Below are 18817 nucleotides of genomic sequence, written 5' to 3'. Positions count from 1 at the left end.
AGATATTTTTATTTTCAAATTTTCATAATTGTGCTCATTATGTAGAGAATTATTAACAACTTTCACAGCGTTCACTAAACCACATGGTGACATGATTAGACTAACTCCAATGGATACACACAACTAGTGTTTTGGTGTGAAAATATATTTCAATGAACCACTAAACTCAACACAAAAATTATGTGATTGAATAGAGACATCTATATTTGGTGTAATATTATTCATCACACCAAAACATTTTTTTGAATTGTTTAATACTATTTTAGTTAGTTTTTATAACTATTACAATTTTATTAATTGTTATAGTTTATATTATAATATTAAAATATGTTTTTTATGTAAATTTTTAATGTATGGTTGGAGTAGAAAAATATTTTAATATTAAAAATATACCAATTTAATATTTTTTTAATAGTATGGTTGAAGTTACTCTTGGGCGCATGTTTTCGGTGTCTCCTAACCAAATTGTTGCATGTTCGGTTTTGACATTTACATTTTTACCCTCAAAACTTAAAATTTGAGCTCCTTTTCTTGTGAAACAATTACAAAATAAACCTTTGGCTTTTAAAATTTATTTAATTTTGGCTAGTTAACTAAATCTCAACCATCAAATTTTCATCAACAAGCAGCCAAAATCTGTGTTCATAATACTCATTTGTTTTTGAGTTCTCACCCTATCCAGCTTTTATATATATATATATATATATATATATATATATATATATATATATATATATATATATATATATATATATATATATATATATTACAAGTAATTAATTTAAAAAAATTAAAAAATTAAATGAAAATGTAACAATTTCTAACTTTTGTTTTAAAAATACACATGTGACTCAGAAAAGTAGATATTACATTTTAAAAAAAAAATTAAATTTTTTTAGTTATGCATTTTTTTAAATAGTTATAATTACAATTACTGGTAATTTATATAGACAAAAGTTGTAAGTATTAAATAAAAAGGTCAAAGATCTAACGAATTTTTTCCACATGTTTGTTTTATTTATAGTAGATGTAAAAACATACACATAATTATTGAAAAAAAATTGTTTGTTTCTTTTAATATGTTTAACGATTAGGTTTTATTGAATAAAAAAATTAAATAAATCAAAATTAATAATTTGGTATATCGATAAAAAAATATTTATATTAAATAAATCAAAATTAGTAATTTGGTATATGTTTATCGATTAGCTTTTCTCCATTATATATATATATATATATATATATATATATATATATATATATATATATATATATATATATATATATTTCCAATTATAACATTGTATTTTAAACAATTTTATAACATATTATTTTTGTTTTTTTTTTCCAATTATAGCATTATTTTATACTAGAACCACATACTTTCACATAAAACATATGAGCATCAAATACACGTATTTTCACATACATAGACCACATATACACCAAATACACATACATTCACATACATATATAATAACATTCTACTTATACCAAATACACATACTTTCAATTATATAGATAATAAGATCCTACTTATACCAAATACACAAATTTCACATTCATATACCACATATACACCAAACACACATACATTCACATACATACATAATAACATCCTACTTGTACCAAATACACATAGTTTCACATATATATATATATATATATATATATATATATATATATATATATATATATATATATATATATATATAATAAGATCCTACTTATTCCAAATACATATATTTCACATTTATATACCACATTTATACTAAACACACATACATTGACTATATATACACCAAATTTACATAGATTCACATACATATATGAAATATACGCACATATTCGAATTTTCACATAATTTATACAACTACACATATATTGCAATTAAACTCAAATTTCATAATAAATAGAAGTAAATACAACCTGCAGTGGGGTGAATCAACGAAAACAGTACAGTGGTGACGGTAGTCGCGGGTGGTGGCTGAGATCTAAATCAAATACTGAAATTGACAATTTTTTGCAATTAACCACTAAAATAAGCTTAAAATCAATGTTAAAAGAGAAAAGGGTAAGGAAACTAACCTGGAAATACCTCTCAGTTTTCGGGAATTACTCAAAGTCGCTGGAAAAATTGGTCCTCACTGGAAAATAGACTCACTCGCCGGTATCTTCTTCTATGTGGCAGGAATTTCTTAATCTCGGTTTTGCCTAACAAGGGAACTTGTGAATCGACGTATGATATGCAGAGAAAAAAAAACAGAGCAGCAATGGGGTCAACAGAAGAGAAAAGGAAAAGGCGTCGATTTTTTTGGGTTATCTGTGTTGACCTTTAGTGGCGACACCTTTACCGACGACGTGTGAGGCTTTAGTGATGACTTCTATCAATAGCGGCGACACTTCGGAGGAAATTATTTCCGCGTCATTTATTCGATCTTTAGCGGCAACTAGATTCGCCGATATTGCTTTTGTGCATTCCACGAGTACCCTAGCTGTTGGATTAGAAACACAATCAGACGGTTCTAGTTTACCAGAACTTGAAATTGCGGATCCATGTCATGGCCCTTTAGCGGCGACACCAATAGCGGTGACATATGTCGCCGCTATGAGACCTAGGGTGGCAAAGTCTTCCAACCCTATGATGAACACAGTTAATGAAGGCAACTACAATGGTGGCTGCCAAGACTATAAATAGAGGCTTCATTCTTCAGTTGTAAGCATCCCAAACACAGAGAAACAGATAGTAGAACACTTACAGTGAGAATCTTAGTGAGAGGGTTGGTTTTTTGTAATAGTTGAGTGTGAGAGTTGCTCCTCCTATTGTAATTCTGTTTTAGTGTTTAATAGAAGAGTTTTCCAATCCCCAACAACTGATATCAGAGCCCCGTTTGGTGTCCAGGGAATTCTTTACGAATTTCTTTGTTTTTTCGTCAAAATTTGTTTGTCTCAAAATCCATTTTTGAGTACACCGTTGGAAAGGGCTTGTTTCAAGGATTCGGAAAATATATTTTTCGTGATTTTTTGACCACAGGAAGACCTCCAAAATGCCGGTCAAAGATTGGTCAAAGTTGCCGGAAATATCGCCGGAAAAACCAGTCGTCGGAGAGGTTTCGCCGGAGAAGACGAGTGACGTCATCAGTGACGTCAGCGCCGATGTCATCATTGACCAGAAGTTCATAAAAGTTGCGTTTTAGCCCCTGAAGTTCCAGAAAATTGCAGAAAGGTCCCTTTGTATCTGAAAAACTGCAGTTTGGTCCCTATTCTTCTGAAAACCTCTGTTTTGGTCCCTGGAGTTCTGAAAAGTTTCAGAAAAGTCCCTGGTTGGCAGAAATATTTCAAATTGGCCCCTATAAGTTCCGAAAATTACGGTTTAGCCCCTATAGTTCCGAAAAGTTACAAATTAGCACATAACTTTTCAAGAAAGTATATTTTGACCCCGAAAAATTCTACCCCGCCATTTTTGACGCTTCCGAATCCAACCGAGAGCTCGGTTTTATCTAATTTTTCCTCGAAATATTTGTAAAATAAATTTGCAATTATTTTCGATGGAATCTACAAGTACGATTACGATGGTTCGACTTACGCCCACAAATTACAACATGTAGAAGCCAAGGATGGAAGATTTGCTTAATCTGAAAGATTTAGCAGAGCCTATAGAAAAGCAAGGCGTCAAACCCGACACGAAGACAGACGAAGTTTGGACGAGAATAAACAATCGACCACAGTGTTTTTCACCATGTCTCTCAAGAGACAGACGCGTACAAACTTTAGGAGAAGCTCGAGAATATGTATCATTCAAAGACGGCACGCAACAAGACCTTGCTGATGAGGCGCCTTGTAAACCACAAGTTACGAAGTGGTATGTCCATAATCGAGCATACGAGTCAGTTCCAGGATCTCGTAAACCAGCTCGGTGCTGCTGATTGGGTTCTCAAAGACGAGGAACAAGCCATATTGCTCTTGAGTTCTCTACCAGATAATTGGGAGACGCTTGTTGCGACTCTCAGGAACTCTGCCCCTGGTGGCAAAGTGTCAATGGAGATGGTCACAGACGCCCTAATGAACGAGGAAGCCAGAAGGAGAGAAGCTGGTACAGACCAATATTTTTCCCTCGTGTCAGAAAATAAAGAAAAAGGCGGGGGCAGAATCAGAGGCCGAGGTCGAGGTAGAGGTAGAGGCAGACATAATCAAAGAAGAGGAAGATCCCAAGATCGTGGGAAATCACGAGATCGAGGGAAATCGCGAGAGCGAGGTAAATCTTCAAATACATGGTTCGAAGGTTATTGCAATCATTATAATTATTATGGCCACAAAAGGAGTGATTGTCGTAGGTTCTTACGAGAGCAGCCCGAGACAAGTCAGAATCCAAGCAGGGAGAATGGTGAAACCATGGTTACCATAACACAAGACGTTGCCCTTGTTACATACGAGGAGGAAGCATGCCTACATGTTGGAACTCATGATGATGAGTGGGTGATTGATAGCGCTGCATCATATCATTCGACTCCAAACTAGGATTTATTCACTACTTATAAACCCGGAGACCATGGTACCGTGAAGATGGGAAACACCAGTTTCTCAAGCATTGCTGGTATTGGTGATGTGCATTTAAAGACCAATGTTGGATGTACATTGGTGTTGAAAGATGTTCGGCATGTCCCAGAGCTAAGAATGAATCTTATCTCAGTTGGAGCTCTTGACGTCCAAGGATATGATAATCAATTCAAAAATGGCACTTGGAAGTTGTTAAAAGGTGTTATGGTTGTTGCAAGGGGACAACTTGATGGTACTCTTTATAAAAGCCATGCAAAGATGCTTCAACCATGTCTCAATGTTGTTAACGAAGAGACATCACCAAACTTGTGGGATAGAAGACTAGGCCACATGAGCGAAAAGAGATTGACGACTCTTGCAAAGAAGGAGTCCATTTCAATGGCAAAAGACGTTGCCCTGGATCCCTGTGAATACTGCCTATTTGGGAAACAACATAGAGTTTCCTTTAGCTCCACAAGAAAGAACTGCTCTGAGTTGTTGAGCCTTGTCCACTCTGACGTATGTGGACCCATTGAAGTAGAATCTCTTGGTGGAAGCCGGTATTTTGTGACATTCATTGACGATGCATCACGAAAGGTATGGGCATACTGTTTGAGGACAAAGGACCAAGTATTGGACCGCTTCAAAGCTTTTCATGCAATGGTGGAAAGACAAACAAGCAAGAAGCTAAAATGTCTCCGATCAGATAATGAAGGCGAGTACTATTCTCATGAGTTCTCTAAATACTGCACGGAACATGGTATCAGACATGAAAAGACCGTCCCACGAACCCCACAACACAATGGTGTAGCAGAACGGATGAATCACACTATTGTTGAGAAAGTTTGATGCATGCTCAGCATGACTAAACTCCCAAAGCCATTTTGGTGTGAAGCTGTATTGACAGCTTGCTATCTAATAAATAGGTCACCTTCCACTCCATTAAATTTTGAAGTTCCGGAGAAGATATGGACGGGTAAAGACATATCATATTCTCACTTGAGAGTATTTGGGTGCAAGGCATTTGCACATGTATCAAGTGAATTGCGGAAGAAGTTGGACCTCAAATCCACTCCATGCATCTTTATTGGATATGGAGATGAAGAGTTCGGGTACAGGCTATGGGACCCAGAACTAAATAAGGTTATTTGAAGTAGAGATGTGGTTTTCTATGAAAACCAGTATTATGATTTCAAGGCACCGGTTAACAAGCAACAAAGCTCCAAATTTTCAGATATAATATCTGAAAATAAAGATGATGTTTCCACTGAAGAAGAGGATGACGAATTCGATGATGCAGATCAAGAAAGTGTTGAGCAGGGGGAGCTTCCACCCCTGGATAATTCAGATCCACTGCCAGAAGTTGCAAATGAAGGAACTCAATTTCGTCGATCCGAACGGGTCCGTGCTCCATCAAGAAGATATCCGACTTCAAACTACATCCTTCTTACTAGTGAGGGGGAGCCAGAGAGCTTTCAAGAAGCTCAATCTCATATTGATAAAGCAAATTGACAGAAGCCTATGGAAGAAGAAATGACTTCTTTGCAGAAGAATCAAACATATGAGTTGGTGAAACTCCCCAAAGGAAAGAAAGCCTTGAAAAACAAGTGGGTTTTCAAGTTGAAGAAAGACGGAAAGGGAAATACTATGAAGTATAAGGCGAGACTCGTTGTCAAAGGTTTCCAACAAAAAGAAGGAATCGACTTTGATGATATTTTTTTCGCCGGTTGTGAAGATGATGTCTATTCGAGTTGTACTCGGATTAGTTGCCAGTCTAGATCTTGAACTTGAGCAGATGGATGTGAAAACAACCTTTCTCCATGGTGATTTGGATGAAGAAATATACATGGAGCAGCCTGATGGCTTTAAAGTCCCAAAGAAAGAGCACGTCGTCTGTAAATTAAGGAAGAGCCTTTATGCTCTTAAGCAAGCCCCAAGGCAGTGGTACAAGAAGTTTGATTCATTTATGATGAATCATGAGTACAAGAGAACTATTGCAGACCATTTTGTCTATCTGAAGAAGTTTCCAGATGGGAAATTTGTTATCCTTTTGCTCTACGTGGATGATATGTTGATAGTGGGCCAAGATGCAACGATGATCAACAACTTGAAGAAGGATTTGTCTGAGTTCTTTGATATGAAAGACTTAGGCCAAGCACAACAGATATTGTGCATGAAAATTATCCGTGATAGAAAATCAAGAAAATTGTTCTTATCACAGGAAGAGTATGTTGAACGTGTGATCAAAAGGTTCAACATGGAAAATGCCAAGCCCGTTGGTACGCCCTTGGCTAACCACTTCAAGTTGAGTAAAAAAAATTATCCATCTTCTGAGAAAGAAAAAGAAGAGATGAAGGTTGTACCCTATTCCTCAGCCGTAGGAAGTCTTATGTATGCAATGGTGTGTACAAGACCAGATATTGCTCATGATGTCGGTGTTGTGAGTAGATATCTAGCTAATCCGGGAAAACAACATTGGGAAGCAGTCAAATGGATACTTCGATACCTGAAGGGTAGTTCAAAACTATGTTTATGCTACGGGGGAGCAAAGCCAATAGTGGAAGGTTATACAGATGCCGATATGGCCGGAGATCTTGATAGTAGGAAATCTACATCAAGTTACATTTTTACTTTGGCAGGGGGAGCTATCTCGTGGCAATCCAAGCTACAGAAGTGTGCCGCACTGTCAACAACAGAAGCCAAGTATATTGCTGCCGTTGAAGCTGGGAAGGAGCTTATATGGATGAAATGGTTTCTTCAAGAATTAGGCTTTCCACAAGAAGAGTACATCATTCATTGCAATAGTCAGAGTGCTATGGACCTGAGTAAGAACTTGATGTACCATTCCCGCACAAAACATATTGATATACGTTATCACTGGCTTAGAGAAGCAATTGAGGGACGAGAATTAAAGTTGTTAAAGATCAACACCAATAACAATCCTGCAGACATGTTGACAAAGGTGGTGACACGAGAAACATAGACTATGTGCTGACATAGTTGGGATGAGGATTGTTGGATGGAGACTGGAGGGGGAGATTTGTTGTGTTCCAGCCTCCAAAGCTACAGTAGCCACCTTTATTGACAAAATGAGACCTAGGGTGGCAAAGTCTTCCAACCCTATGATGAACACAATTAATGAAGGCAACTACAATGGTGGTTGCCAAGACTATAAATAGAGGCTTCATTCTTTAGTTGTAAGCATCCAAAACACAGAGAAATAGATAGTATAACACTTAGAGTGAGAGTGTTAGTGAGAGGGTTGGTTTTTTGTAATAGTTGAGTGTGAGAGTTGCTCCTCCTATTGTAATTCTATTTTAGTGTTTAATAGAAGAGTTTTCCAACCCCCAACAGTATGAACTTGTTTAGCTTTTTGATATCTTAAAACGAAAAGAGGTGAAGAAATTGGAAAGATAGCATTAAATTGCTTTTATTGCAATTATCGACACATTTAGTTCAAAACCACAACATTGCTTTCATTGGTGCACTTATTTGATTTAATGGTGTGGTGTATTTTTTATGGTGCGAATTAAATGGGTATAACTATTTGTTTTTTTTTGATGCGGTTGCTATGATTTTTAGGTGCGGTTTTTTAAACCGCATCATTAAATGAGGCGTTTTTTGATGCTATATCTTTTGAGGCGGTTCAATAACCGCACTAATTAATCGTTTTCACCGCATTATTAAATGTTTTCTGTACTAGTATGGTGTCGCCGATAAAGACTGTATTTCTTATAGTGTAACTATATCTCAACCATCAATTTTCATCAACAAGCGGCCAAGATTTGTCTTTACAGTCTTCATTTATTTTTGTGTCCTCACCCGATCCCACTTTTATATATATATATATATATATATATATATATATATATATATATATATATATATATATATATATATATACACACACACACACACAAACAAACACACGTGCTCACAAGCAAAAAACACCAAAATACTTGGTTGTTAACTAGAGGTCCTAATGATATAATACTTTGCAAAAAGAAATGGTGTTAGTATAAAGAAAGTGTTAAGATGGTGAGAAAAACCAAAAGAAAAGTATGTAGCGTTAATAGATTAAATCATTAAGATGACAAAGTATATTTGTAAGCCAAAGTCTATTAAAACTCAACTTTGTGTCGAATAAAATACGTATTTTATGTTGTTTAGAACCTCAAACAAAAGAAATAGACAGAACTTTTCAATGGAGCCTTTAGAATTGCGAGAGTTCAATTCATGTACCTTTATTGTCAAATACCACATCAAATTGAAATTGTCACCTACACATAAGCGTGCTTTTATCATTAAAAGAATGTCACTATCCTATAAATCAAACTAAATAGTAATGACCATTTTGTGGATTTTAAATTTATATTTAAACATTTTGATAGGTTAAATATAAGGCAAAAAAAAAAAAAAAAAAAAAAAACTATAACAATAATATAAAACCTTTGAATAGTCTTAAGCTAACTTATTCTTTGTGCTCATTGCATTTTAATTAGTGTTAATTAAGTGAGACCATAAAATAGCCTATCATATTTTATAAACTAATAAACTACTTGAGATGACCCATAGACTAGTAAAAAACTAGTTTTTAACCGATAAACTGTCACTGTCTGGTAAAAATAACGTCCGATAAAACTAAAACTATATGAAATATGTAAAATGACATAAAAATATATTTAGAATATTAAGTTTTTTTATAATTAATATATGGTATATTTAAGAGAATTTAATAATAAGTTGGTTAAAGCATTATTTTGAATATATATTTTTTTAAAATATTAACTTATAAACTATTTTTTTTTCCTCTTATCACTCATGAGTATCCAAAAACTTTAAAAAAATAACTAATTATAACTTGCCAAAGATAAACTTTCTATAGCATATATTTACATTTTACACCTTTATTAGCTTGTTATCAATAAAAAAAATCAATGTATTTTCACGTGAAAAGATAAAAACATCCCCATATCTATTGTAGATAGATTCTCCCATTTTTGAAAAGATAAAAACATCCCCATATCTATTGTAGATAGATTCTCCCATTTTTGTTTGTTTCATGCATCTACCGTTAAACAAAGAAAGAAAATTCTCATCTTCACGTAACGTGTATTAAAACTACAATTCAGTCCAGTTGATTTGGACTTGCTGCCACCTTATTAGTGTCGTATACTTTAGGGACACCTCATACCGGTGGTCAAAAATCCACTATTTATTTATTGCCATATATATAACAAGCTTCATAAGGTCCATATAAGATACCAGAGATAATTTCAATTCATTTATAACACAATGATTAACTACTGGTTATGGTGGTGGGAGGTCGACAACGAAAGAGACAACCTTTCCCGGAATATTCTCACAGTTTCCGTTCCGATAATACTACTTCTATGGCACAAACTGACGTCATCCTACAACAGAAACACCACACTTCCCTTGCCACCAGGTCCCTCCGGCTTACCGGTGGTAGGCTACCTCCCCTTTCTCACCTCCAATTTACACCAAAGATTCACCGACATGAGCCACCGTTATGGCCCCATATTCAGCCTGTGGCTCGGAAGAAAGTTCCATGTAGTGGTGAACTCCGTAGACCTCGCAAAAGTCGTGGCTCGTGATCTTGACCAGACCTTTGCTAACCGGAGTCCTCCGGTCACCGCCCTAACCATCACCTACGGTGCACTGGATATAGCATGGTCCAACAACAACACTCACTGGCGTACTATGCGTAAGCTTTTGGTGAGCCAAGTTTTGAGCAACGCAAATCTTGATTCATGTCAGGTTTTTCGAACAGAAGAAGTGAGAAAGACAGTTAGAAATGTTTACGCCAAGATTGGGACGAAGGTTGATGTTAATGAAGTTGCTTTCGATACAGAACTTGAAGTTGTGACAAGCATGTTATGGGGTCGGAGTAAGTCCGGTAAAGAGAATGATCCCGGTGGTGTCTTACATGGATTCCGAGAAGTTGAGTTCAAGATAATCGAGCTTCTTGGAGCACCAAATGTATCTGATTTTATCCCGATGTTGTCATGGTTCGATCTACAGGGAAGGAAGAGAGAAATGGAGAAGCTAAAGGTTCATCTTGATCGGATTTTTGACACGATTGTGGAAGCAAGAATCAAAGCTAAAATGGAGGGAGAACTTGAGGAAATTGGAAGGAAAGATTTTCTGCAAATCTTGTTGGAGATTAAAGATCAAAAAGATTCTCCAACCTCACTTAACATGGATCAAATAAAGGGCCTTCTATTTGTACGTCGTGTTTATATACACTTATTATTATTATTTTTTTGTAACTATTTAAGAACAAATATTCATAGTAAAATTGTTTTTTTTTTTCAAAACAGGATATCTTGACTGCAGCAACTGACACAACATCGACCATGGTGGAATGGGTGATGACTGAAATTTTGCATAATCCAGGGGTAAAGACAAAGATTCAAGAAGAGTTAACAGAGGTTTTCGGCATGAACATTGTCGAAGAACATCTTCTTCCAAAACTATCATATTTAGATGCAGTCGTGAAGGAGACAATGAGGGTACACCCACCGCTTCCTCTCCTAATCCAAAGAAGCCCAGATGAAACTTGCAATGTGGGTGGGTACCTTATTCCAAAAGGTAGTATCGTCTATATTAATGTTTGGGCGATTCATCATGACCCTAAGAACTGGGTGAATCCATTTGAGTTTAAACCTGAGAGATTCTTGAAGGGAAAATGGGATTACAATGGAAACAATTTGAAGTTTTTACCATTTGGATCAGGGAGAAGAATATGCCCGGGAATTCCGTTGGGGGAGAAGATGTTGATGTATATTTTGGCATCGTTATTGCATTCATTTGAGTGGAAGTTGCCGGAAGACGATGAAGAGTTTGATCTTTCTGATGAGTTTGGATTTGTGACGAAGAAAAGGAAACCCCTTGTTGCTATACCCTCTCAAAGGCTATCGGATGAAAGCCTCTACTTATGATATAATATATTTGTAAATAAATAAGATATTCTAAGTGGACTTAATTAAGATCTTAACTCTTAAAAACTTTATTGTATAGTCCCTTGGGATTAGAGGGGAGATCGATGATGCTTGATAATTATTGTCCCTGGTCACTCAAATTGAAATAATATTAAAGAAATAGGCATTATTGCTTATTAGTGGGTAATTTAACATATCATTGGACCCTTAATTTGACAAACAATATAAGTTTATCTTTACATTTTGGTAAAAGATTTGGCCAACAATATGTAGTCATAATTAGCCGACAATAATGACTTGTGTTAACCAATCGCCACCCATATGAGGGCAAGTGTATACATCAATATTCTTATAATTAATTAATTTCAACTCAAATTAGCCAAGTTTTCATATATCTAACAAATCACAAATTTCATTCTCAAAAGCCAATTCCGTCAAACCCAAAACGAAAAATTAACTAATGAAAGCCTTGAAACATAACTCATACCTCGAACCTAAAAATATATCGGGGAAGAAACCCAAAATATGGACCAACCCTCAATGTATCGTGAGACTCAAAAGAAAAGTACAAATATGGAAACCCAGTGTCTTAAAAAAAACAGTGTCATAATCACTAAAAAAACAAAAAATAATGACATTTATATAGTTTACCATTATTAATTTATAACTCTCGATATGAGAGTTATATAAGTTAGTGTTTTTATTTTCTTACTCAAAAAAATTGAAAGAATTATTGGTAAACATGGTACTTTGGTACAAAAATTTTGATACCACTATCATACCAAATATGATGCCAACTAGTTTGGTTGGTACAAATTAATAATAAATACATACCAATATCTTTTTAATTTTCAATTTTAATAGTTAAAAATGAGCAACAACATTGACTAATTTTGTTATGTAATTAAAAAAATTATTAAACTAATTATTACTCCCAATATACTATCCATAACTCAAAAATAGATATTGGAATAGATACTAAACCTCTTTTAGGGGTTGTTTGATTTCTTACTGACCTGGTTCGGTTAGTGTGTTTGATACCATCTATTTTACAGCTTACTCGGTCCACAGTCTGTCCATGATGCTTTGATTTGGTTCTCTGGAAAAAAAAGTTGACTAGAAAATGGACGTGTTTTGCCCTTGCCCTTGACGCAAGCACTGCATCTCTTTGAATCAATCTATGAAGCTTTTCCTTCCACCACCACCCATCCTCATTCCAAAAACAAGTTTTCTTTTCTTCTTTCCCTTAACGAACGACCAGATCGCTCCTCCAAAAAAAACACGACGACTCTCGTTCTTCAGCATTAACTTTCTCTTACTCCTGTGCTCGCTATCGTTATCTAGCAATTAACGATCTCACCAAGTCCAACGGTAAACTATCATTCTTCTGTTTAATGCAACTCACTTTCTTCCATCTTCATGATTTTCTTCCTTTATTTCTCTCAACTTTTCGGATTCACTAGAACTCTCTTAACATGGATTTTTTTGGAGCTTTGTAGTTTGTGGATTTGCATTGATTTTGAACATAGATCACGGAAGGTACTATGAAATTATTCTTAGTTACTATGAAATTAAACTATTTGTGAGCTCTAATTAAACAACTTTTACCTCTCTTTTGCTATGGCTTTTGAGTTCTGGTCATGATGTTGATTCTTTCATCATACATTCATTTTGATTTCTTTCTTTATATATTAGTTTCCATGAAAATAATTGGTTATTAGAATGAAATATATAGACTCCATTATAATGTAACATATCAACCAATCATCGTGCTAGGATGATGATGATGAAGAAGATTCATCATTTAAATCTTCTCTTCTCCTAAATGCATCGAGTGACTAGACGATGCTTCTAAGGATATGCGGTTAGATAAGCACAATAAAAAAAGAGGCTTCTTGTTTTTATCTCTAAAATTGGATTTTTTTATAGTAGTTATTTTTCTTATGTGTTTGTTTGTCATGAGCCAAATATATAAAAGTATTATGGATTATTGACTATTAAGATTTGTGTTTGTTTATACTACTAGGATTTGGTGGAGGATGGTGAAGATTGTGTGAGATGTGTTCCAAGGGAGATTAATTTTTGCGGGAAAACAATTAGAAGATGCCATAACTATTGCCAACAAAGCCCATAAAAAGGATAAAAGAGATCAGCCAAAAATGTGTCAAATGTGACAAAGGCAAAAACATGTTACCTCCTATTTGGATTCAATTTAATTTGGTCTATCATATTTTATCTTTGTGTTGAACTGATATTTGTCAACTTAAAATAATATGTTTACATATTGTCAAAGTGAAAAAAAATCATATAATGTTCTCTAAATGAATTATTATAAAACATGTTGTTTGAGAATAATATAGTTATTTTGCACAGTTAGTCAAATACAAATCAAACAAGTTTCAGTCAGAAATTAATTCAGTCAGAACTTCTAATCCAGTCACCTTCTAACTCATTTAACAACTATCAAATTACCCCTTAATGTGATTTACCAACACAAATAATACTTTAAAATCAAGGAATTCAAATATTGTTTACTTTGGTATTATTTGTCTAATCATATCATATGTTACTTAATCAAATTGCTTGTAGTTACAATATTTTAAAAAACATATAAAATAACTTATTATATATAAAACTAATTTTAGGTATTTCCTTTTTTACTTTTACTAATCGGGAAATCTTAATCTATCGTTCCAATTTGATTATGTAAATAGTACTTCCTCCGTCCCAAAATTATTGTCCGTGTTTGACTTTCGAAGTCTTTCCATGTCAACTTTGACCATAAATAACTTTATTTGTGTTATATAATTTGTGATGAAACTTATAACAATAGAAATACATTTAAAAAACAATTGATTCAAATATCTTGCATAAAAAACTATATAACAAAACATAAATTATTTAATGTCAAAGTTGAACAAAAGAGACTTAAAAAGTCAAACGTGGACAATAATTTTGGGATGAAAGGAGTATATATTAAGGTTGACAATTCTCGATATGATATGAAACATCACACGAACCGAATGTGCAAATAAACGGGTTTGAGTTGTACTTAAACGGTTTCAGGTTATTTTTGGATTGACTTGCCAACCAGTTTATTTGGTATAAGAGTAAGGGTAAATATTATTTCAATTTTGATAATATATTTCAGTTAGTAATTATGTTTGACGTCTTTTCAATAAGATATTCTACCAAAAATTTTACTTATAAACACAAGCTTTATTGATTAAAAATAGAGGCAAATAACTTTATAATATTATGAAACATGTTAAAAATAAATAAAAGTAATATATACATACTCCTCTTACACGACGGTGACAAAGAAACCCGATGATGACCCGCAAACTCGTTTATATATATGACCTGTAAACTCGAATACGGTCACCCATGAACACGATTATATATGCATGACCTGCAGACTTTTAAACCCGTATAATTAAAGGTTACACGTTTGGTCGTTTATTTATATGGTTCGGGTCCGGGTCATGTTTTCTCAAGGGTCAATCCACCAACTCAAGACCAACAAACCTGAACACAGGATGATTGTCATATATCAATGGCCCACTAGAAAAATGAAGAGTCATTATATAGTGAGAATAAATTAAAGAAATTACAAGTTGTATGTTGAATTTTATTTTGGATAAAACGTAGGGTCCATAACTAGTTTGTGTAAGCAAATTATAGATTTTATCAAGATATGTAAGAAACAGATTTTTTATTAATTTAGACAATCATATTTTACCAATTCATGTATTTAGTAATTAAGATCAGCTTTTGGACAAACCAATAAAAGTTGATAAAAAATACCAAAATTATTGTACAAATTCATGAAAAAAATGCTACATAAATTACTATTTTTTTTTTCGATATATAAATTGATCATAAAAAAAGTCTTAACATTGTAGCGTAAATCAATCGAGTTTTAACTACAATATTTCGTATATATGTATATCTTTATCAAATAAAAGTAAATTAATGAAATGCCCGATATGAACATAATTACCTCACGAGCCTAAGTTGAAACAACTTGATGCACATGTGTTTCTTATTATATATTAAGAGACTAATCTTTGATAAACTTTTTTATTGACAAAGTATATATTATCATTTATTCATTCACTTCATCAACAGGATCAACAAACATGCAAAGTTATTGGTTTTAAGTTATCCGCTAAATAATATAAGGTTGGTAAATTAACCAAACCACAATCCACCATCTATATATAAATATATAATGATTAGCAAAGTTCTTCAATTCATAAGTTACATATGATCATTTGTAGCAAAAATGATATTAGAACTTGGATATAAGATTTATCTCACCATCGGCACCTTCTGGTTATGGTGGTGGGAAGTCGAGAACCAAAGAGACGAACTCGCTCGCACAGTTCTCACCATTTCAGTTCCGACACTACTAATTCTATGGTACAAATGGAAAGTTTCGTATTCCAGAAAGCGCATACCACCAGGTCCCTTCGGCTTACCTGTTGTAGGCTACCTCCCGTTTCTTGGCTCCAATTTGCATGAAAGATTCACAGAGATGGCTCACCGATATGGACCCATATTCAGTCTCCGGCTTGGAAGAAAGCTTCATGTTGTGGTGAACTCGATTGACTTTGTAAAGGTCGTGGGTCATGACCTTGACCAGACGTTTGCTAACCGCAGCCCACCACTCACAGCGTTGACCATCACTTATGGTGGGAACGATATTGTATGGTCCAACAACAACAAACACTGGCGTAACATGCGTCAACTTTTGGTTAGTCATGTGTTGAGCAGTGCAAATGTCAATTCATGTCAGAGTTTTCGAACACATGAAGTGAGAAAGACTGTGAACGAAGTTTACACTAAGCTTGGTGAAAAGATCGATGTTAATGAAATTGCTTTCATGACTGAGGTCAACGTGGTGACAAGCATGTTATGGGGTTGTAGCAAATCTGGTGAAGCGAAGGATTCTAGTGATATTGGAGATGGGTTTCGAGAAGTTGAGTTCAAGATCATTGAGTTGATAGGAGCGCCAAACCTATCTGATTTTCTCCCAATCCTATCGTGGTTTGATCTACAAGGAAGGCAGCGAGAAATGCAGAAGCAACTGGAATATGTTGATCGGATATTTGAAAAGATTATCCAAGAAAGAATCAAAGCCAACTCCAGTAAAATCGAGGGAATTGTTGATGAAGATCGAAGGAAGGATTTTGTGGAAATGTTGTTAGAGCTTAAAGAGCAGAAAGATGCTCCAAAGGCAATCAACATCATTCAAATTAAGGCCCTGTTAATTGTAAGTCTCTCTTGGTTTTATTCTTTCTAAAACGAACTTATACTAATGATAGAGAAATTGCTATATAACAGAACATAGTGGTTGCGGCAACAGACTCAACATCAACAATGGTAGAATGGGTGATGGCAGAAATTTTGCATAATCCAGATGTAATGAGAAAGGTTCAGGAGGAATTAACAAAGGTTATCGGCATGAACATTGTTCAAGAATTTCATCTACCCAAATTGACATACTTGGATGCAGTCATCAAGGAGACATTCAGGGTACACCCTCCACTTCCTCTCCTAATTCAAAGATGCCCAGATGAATCCTGCATGGTAGGTGGATACATCATTCCAAAGGGTAGTATTGTCTATCTTAACATTTGGGCAATCCATCGGGATCCCAAGAACTGGCCTAATCCATTGGAGTTCAAGCCGGAGAGATTCTTGAACAGCAAATGGGATTACAATGGAAATAATTTAAAGTTTTTGCCATTTGGAGTAGGGAGAAGAATATGTCCGGGAATCTCACTTGGGGAGAAGATGTTGATGTATATATTAGCATCGTTGTTGCACTCGTTTGAGTGGAGTTTGCCAAAAGATGAAGAGTTTGAGCTTTCTGATGAGTTTGGACTTGTGACAAAGAAAAGGAAGCCACTAATAGCTGTACCCTCTCAAAGATTATCTGATGCAAGCCTCTACTCTTCTTATTAAAGATTACTAATATAGTTAAAGGCTATTATTGTTAACATAAAAAGAATGTAACTTCCTGCTTCAATCTCTTTATTTCTTGGAATTATGTTTTGTAAAAACATTTCCTGAAATTCTGTTCTTTTGTGGTTATCTGTTTCTGTTCATCGCATTACATATCAACTTTGGAAAGGATGTGAAGGAAACCAAATACCATTCTCTGATCTGATGTATTTGCAGTCATATATATAATGATATAATGGGGTGTGATTCTGAGGTAACTTTTGTAACATTGGTATTTATTTATTTTTCAGTCAAGAAAACACAATTTTTACATGGTGTACGGAATAGGGATTGACACAATCATATGCGAGACTAGCAGGATATCCACCCACAAAAATAAAGTCACCGAAGAAATTAAACAATTTGTGTAGAACAGCCAGATTTTTATGAAAAAAAGCTAGCGAGAATTTTCGGGATACAAACAAGATCATTTAATAAAAAGAATTACAACACCACCCAACCCATCCAAATTGGGCACCGTTTCTTACGAATATTCATTACAAGGAAGGACAAAAAGTTGCACCTCATATATCACAAGATTATGAGAGGCAACTGAGTTGGACAGGGTTTTAATATGGTAAGAATGTATTTCGTTCACAGTTTTCGTAAGAGTTTGGAGGAATTAGAATGTAAATTCTAATAAAATTGTGTTTGGTGGAAAAAAAATCAAAGAAATTGGAATGGTTTAAAACCCATTAAATTATGTCTTTTAATGAATTGGTTGTTTTTGGTCAAGGGCAAACATTTGATTATTAGAAGGATAGTTTTAAGTTCTATTAGACTAGAGGGTACAAGCCCGTTATTTGGGCGTTAAGGCCGACAAGAATATGGCTTAGGGCATCCACAATGCTTTGAACTCAATAGAGTTCAATTGAGTGCCACATCATCATTCACTGTTTCATACAATTCTACTCATTTTTATTCTATAATGCATTAAACTCTAGTAGTTCAATGGAACATATTAAAAAATATTTATTTAAAAATTTAAATATTTTCCTTTTTCCCATTGAAAAGTTCAGTGGCCATGAAACTCCAAATCCATTGAATGCCAAGGTGACATTTTACAATGGCGGAGTTGTATCCATTGAATGACAAGTATGCATGACACCTCATTCAACTCTTCCATTAAACTCTCCATTGTGGATGCTCTTAACACCATGGTAATGGCTTGAACACCGCCCCCGATGCCGTTAAGTTATCATCCGTGGTAATAAAAACGCCTTGAAACGTGTATTTTTCACGATCAAAATTGAGTTTAGTTTGGCCCTTTAACCATATTATTGAGCATTTTTTCAATTTTTTTT

General features: G+C 34.5%; 2 protein-coding genes across 2 annotated transcripts; both read left to right on the top strand.

Moving 5' to 3' along the window:
- The first annotated feature begins 9777 nt into the window (after window positions 1-9777).
- LOC111903772 (cytochrome P450 76C1) lies at window positions 9778-11567 on the top strand. The gene is made up of 2 exons (XM_023899532.3): window positions 9778-10785; window positions 10881-11567. Exons 1-2 carry the CDS (start codon window positions 9832-9834, stop codon window positions 11499-11501), a joined length of 1575 nt encoding a protein of 524 aa, XP_023755300.1. The 5' UTR covers window positions 9778-9831; the 3' UTR covers window positions 11502-11567.
- Window positions 11568-15755: 4188 nt separating this feature from the next.
- LOC111904508 (cytochrome P450 71AU50) lies at window positions 15756-17674 on the top strand. The gene is made up of 2 exons (XM_023900263.3): window positions 15756-16779; window positions 16851-17674. Exons 1-2 carry the CDS (start codon window positions 15790-15792, stop codon window positions 17472-17474), a joined length of 1614 nt encoding a protein of 537 aa, XP_023756031.1. The 5' UTR covers window positions 15756-15789; the 3' UTR covers window positions 17475-17674.
- Window positions 17675-18817: the final 1143 nt, after the last annotated feature.

This window comes from Lactuca sativa, chromosome 6, assembly GCF_002870075.4.
Source record: "Lactuca sativa cultivar Salinas chromosome 6, Lsat_Salinas_v11, whole genome shotgun sequence".
Lineage (NCBI taxonomy): Eukaryota > Viridiplantae > Streptophyta > Magnoliopsida > Asterales > Asteraceae > Lactuca > Lactuca sativa.
Note: the sequence above shows the minus strand (reverse complement) of the source record. Positions and strands in the feature narration are given on the sequence as shown.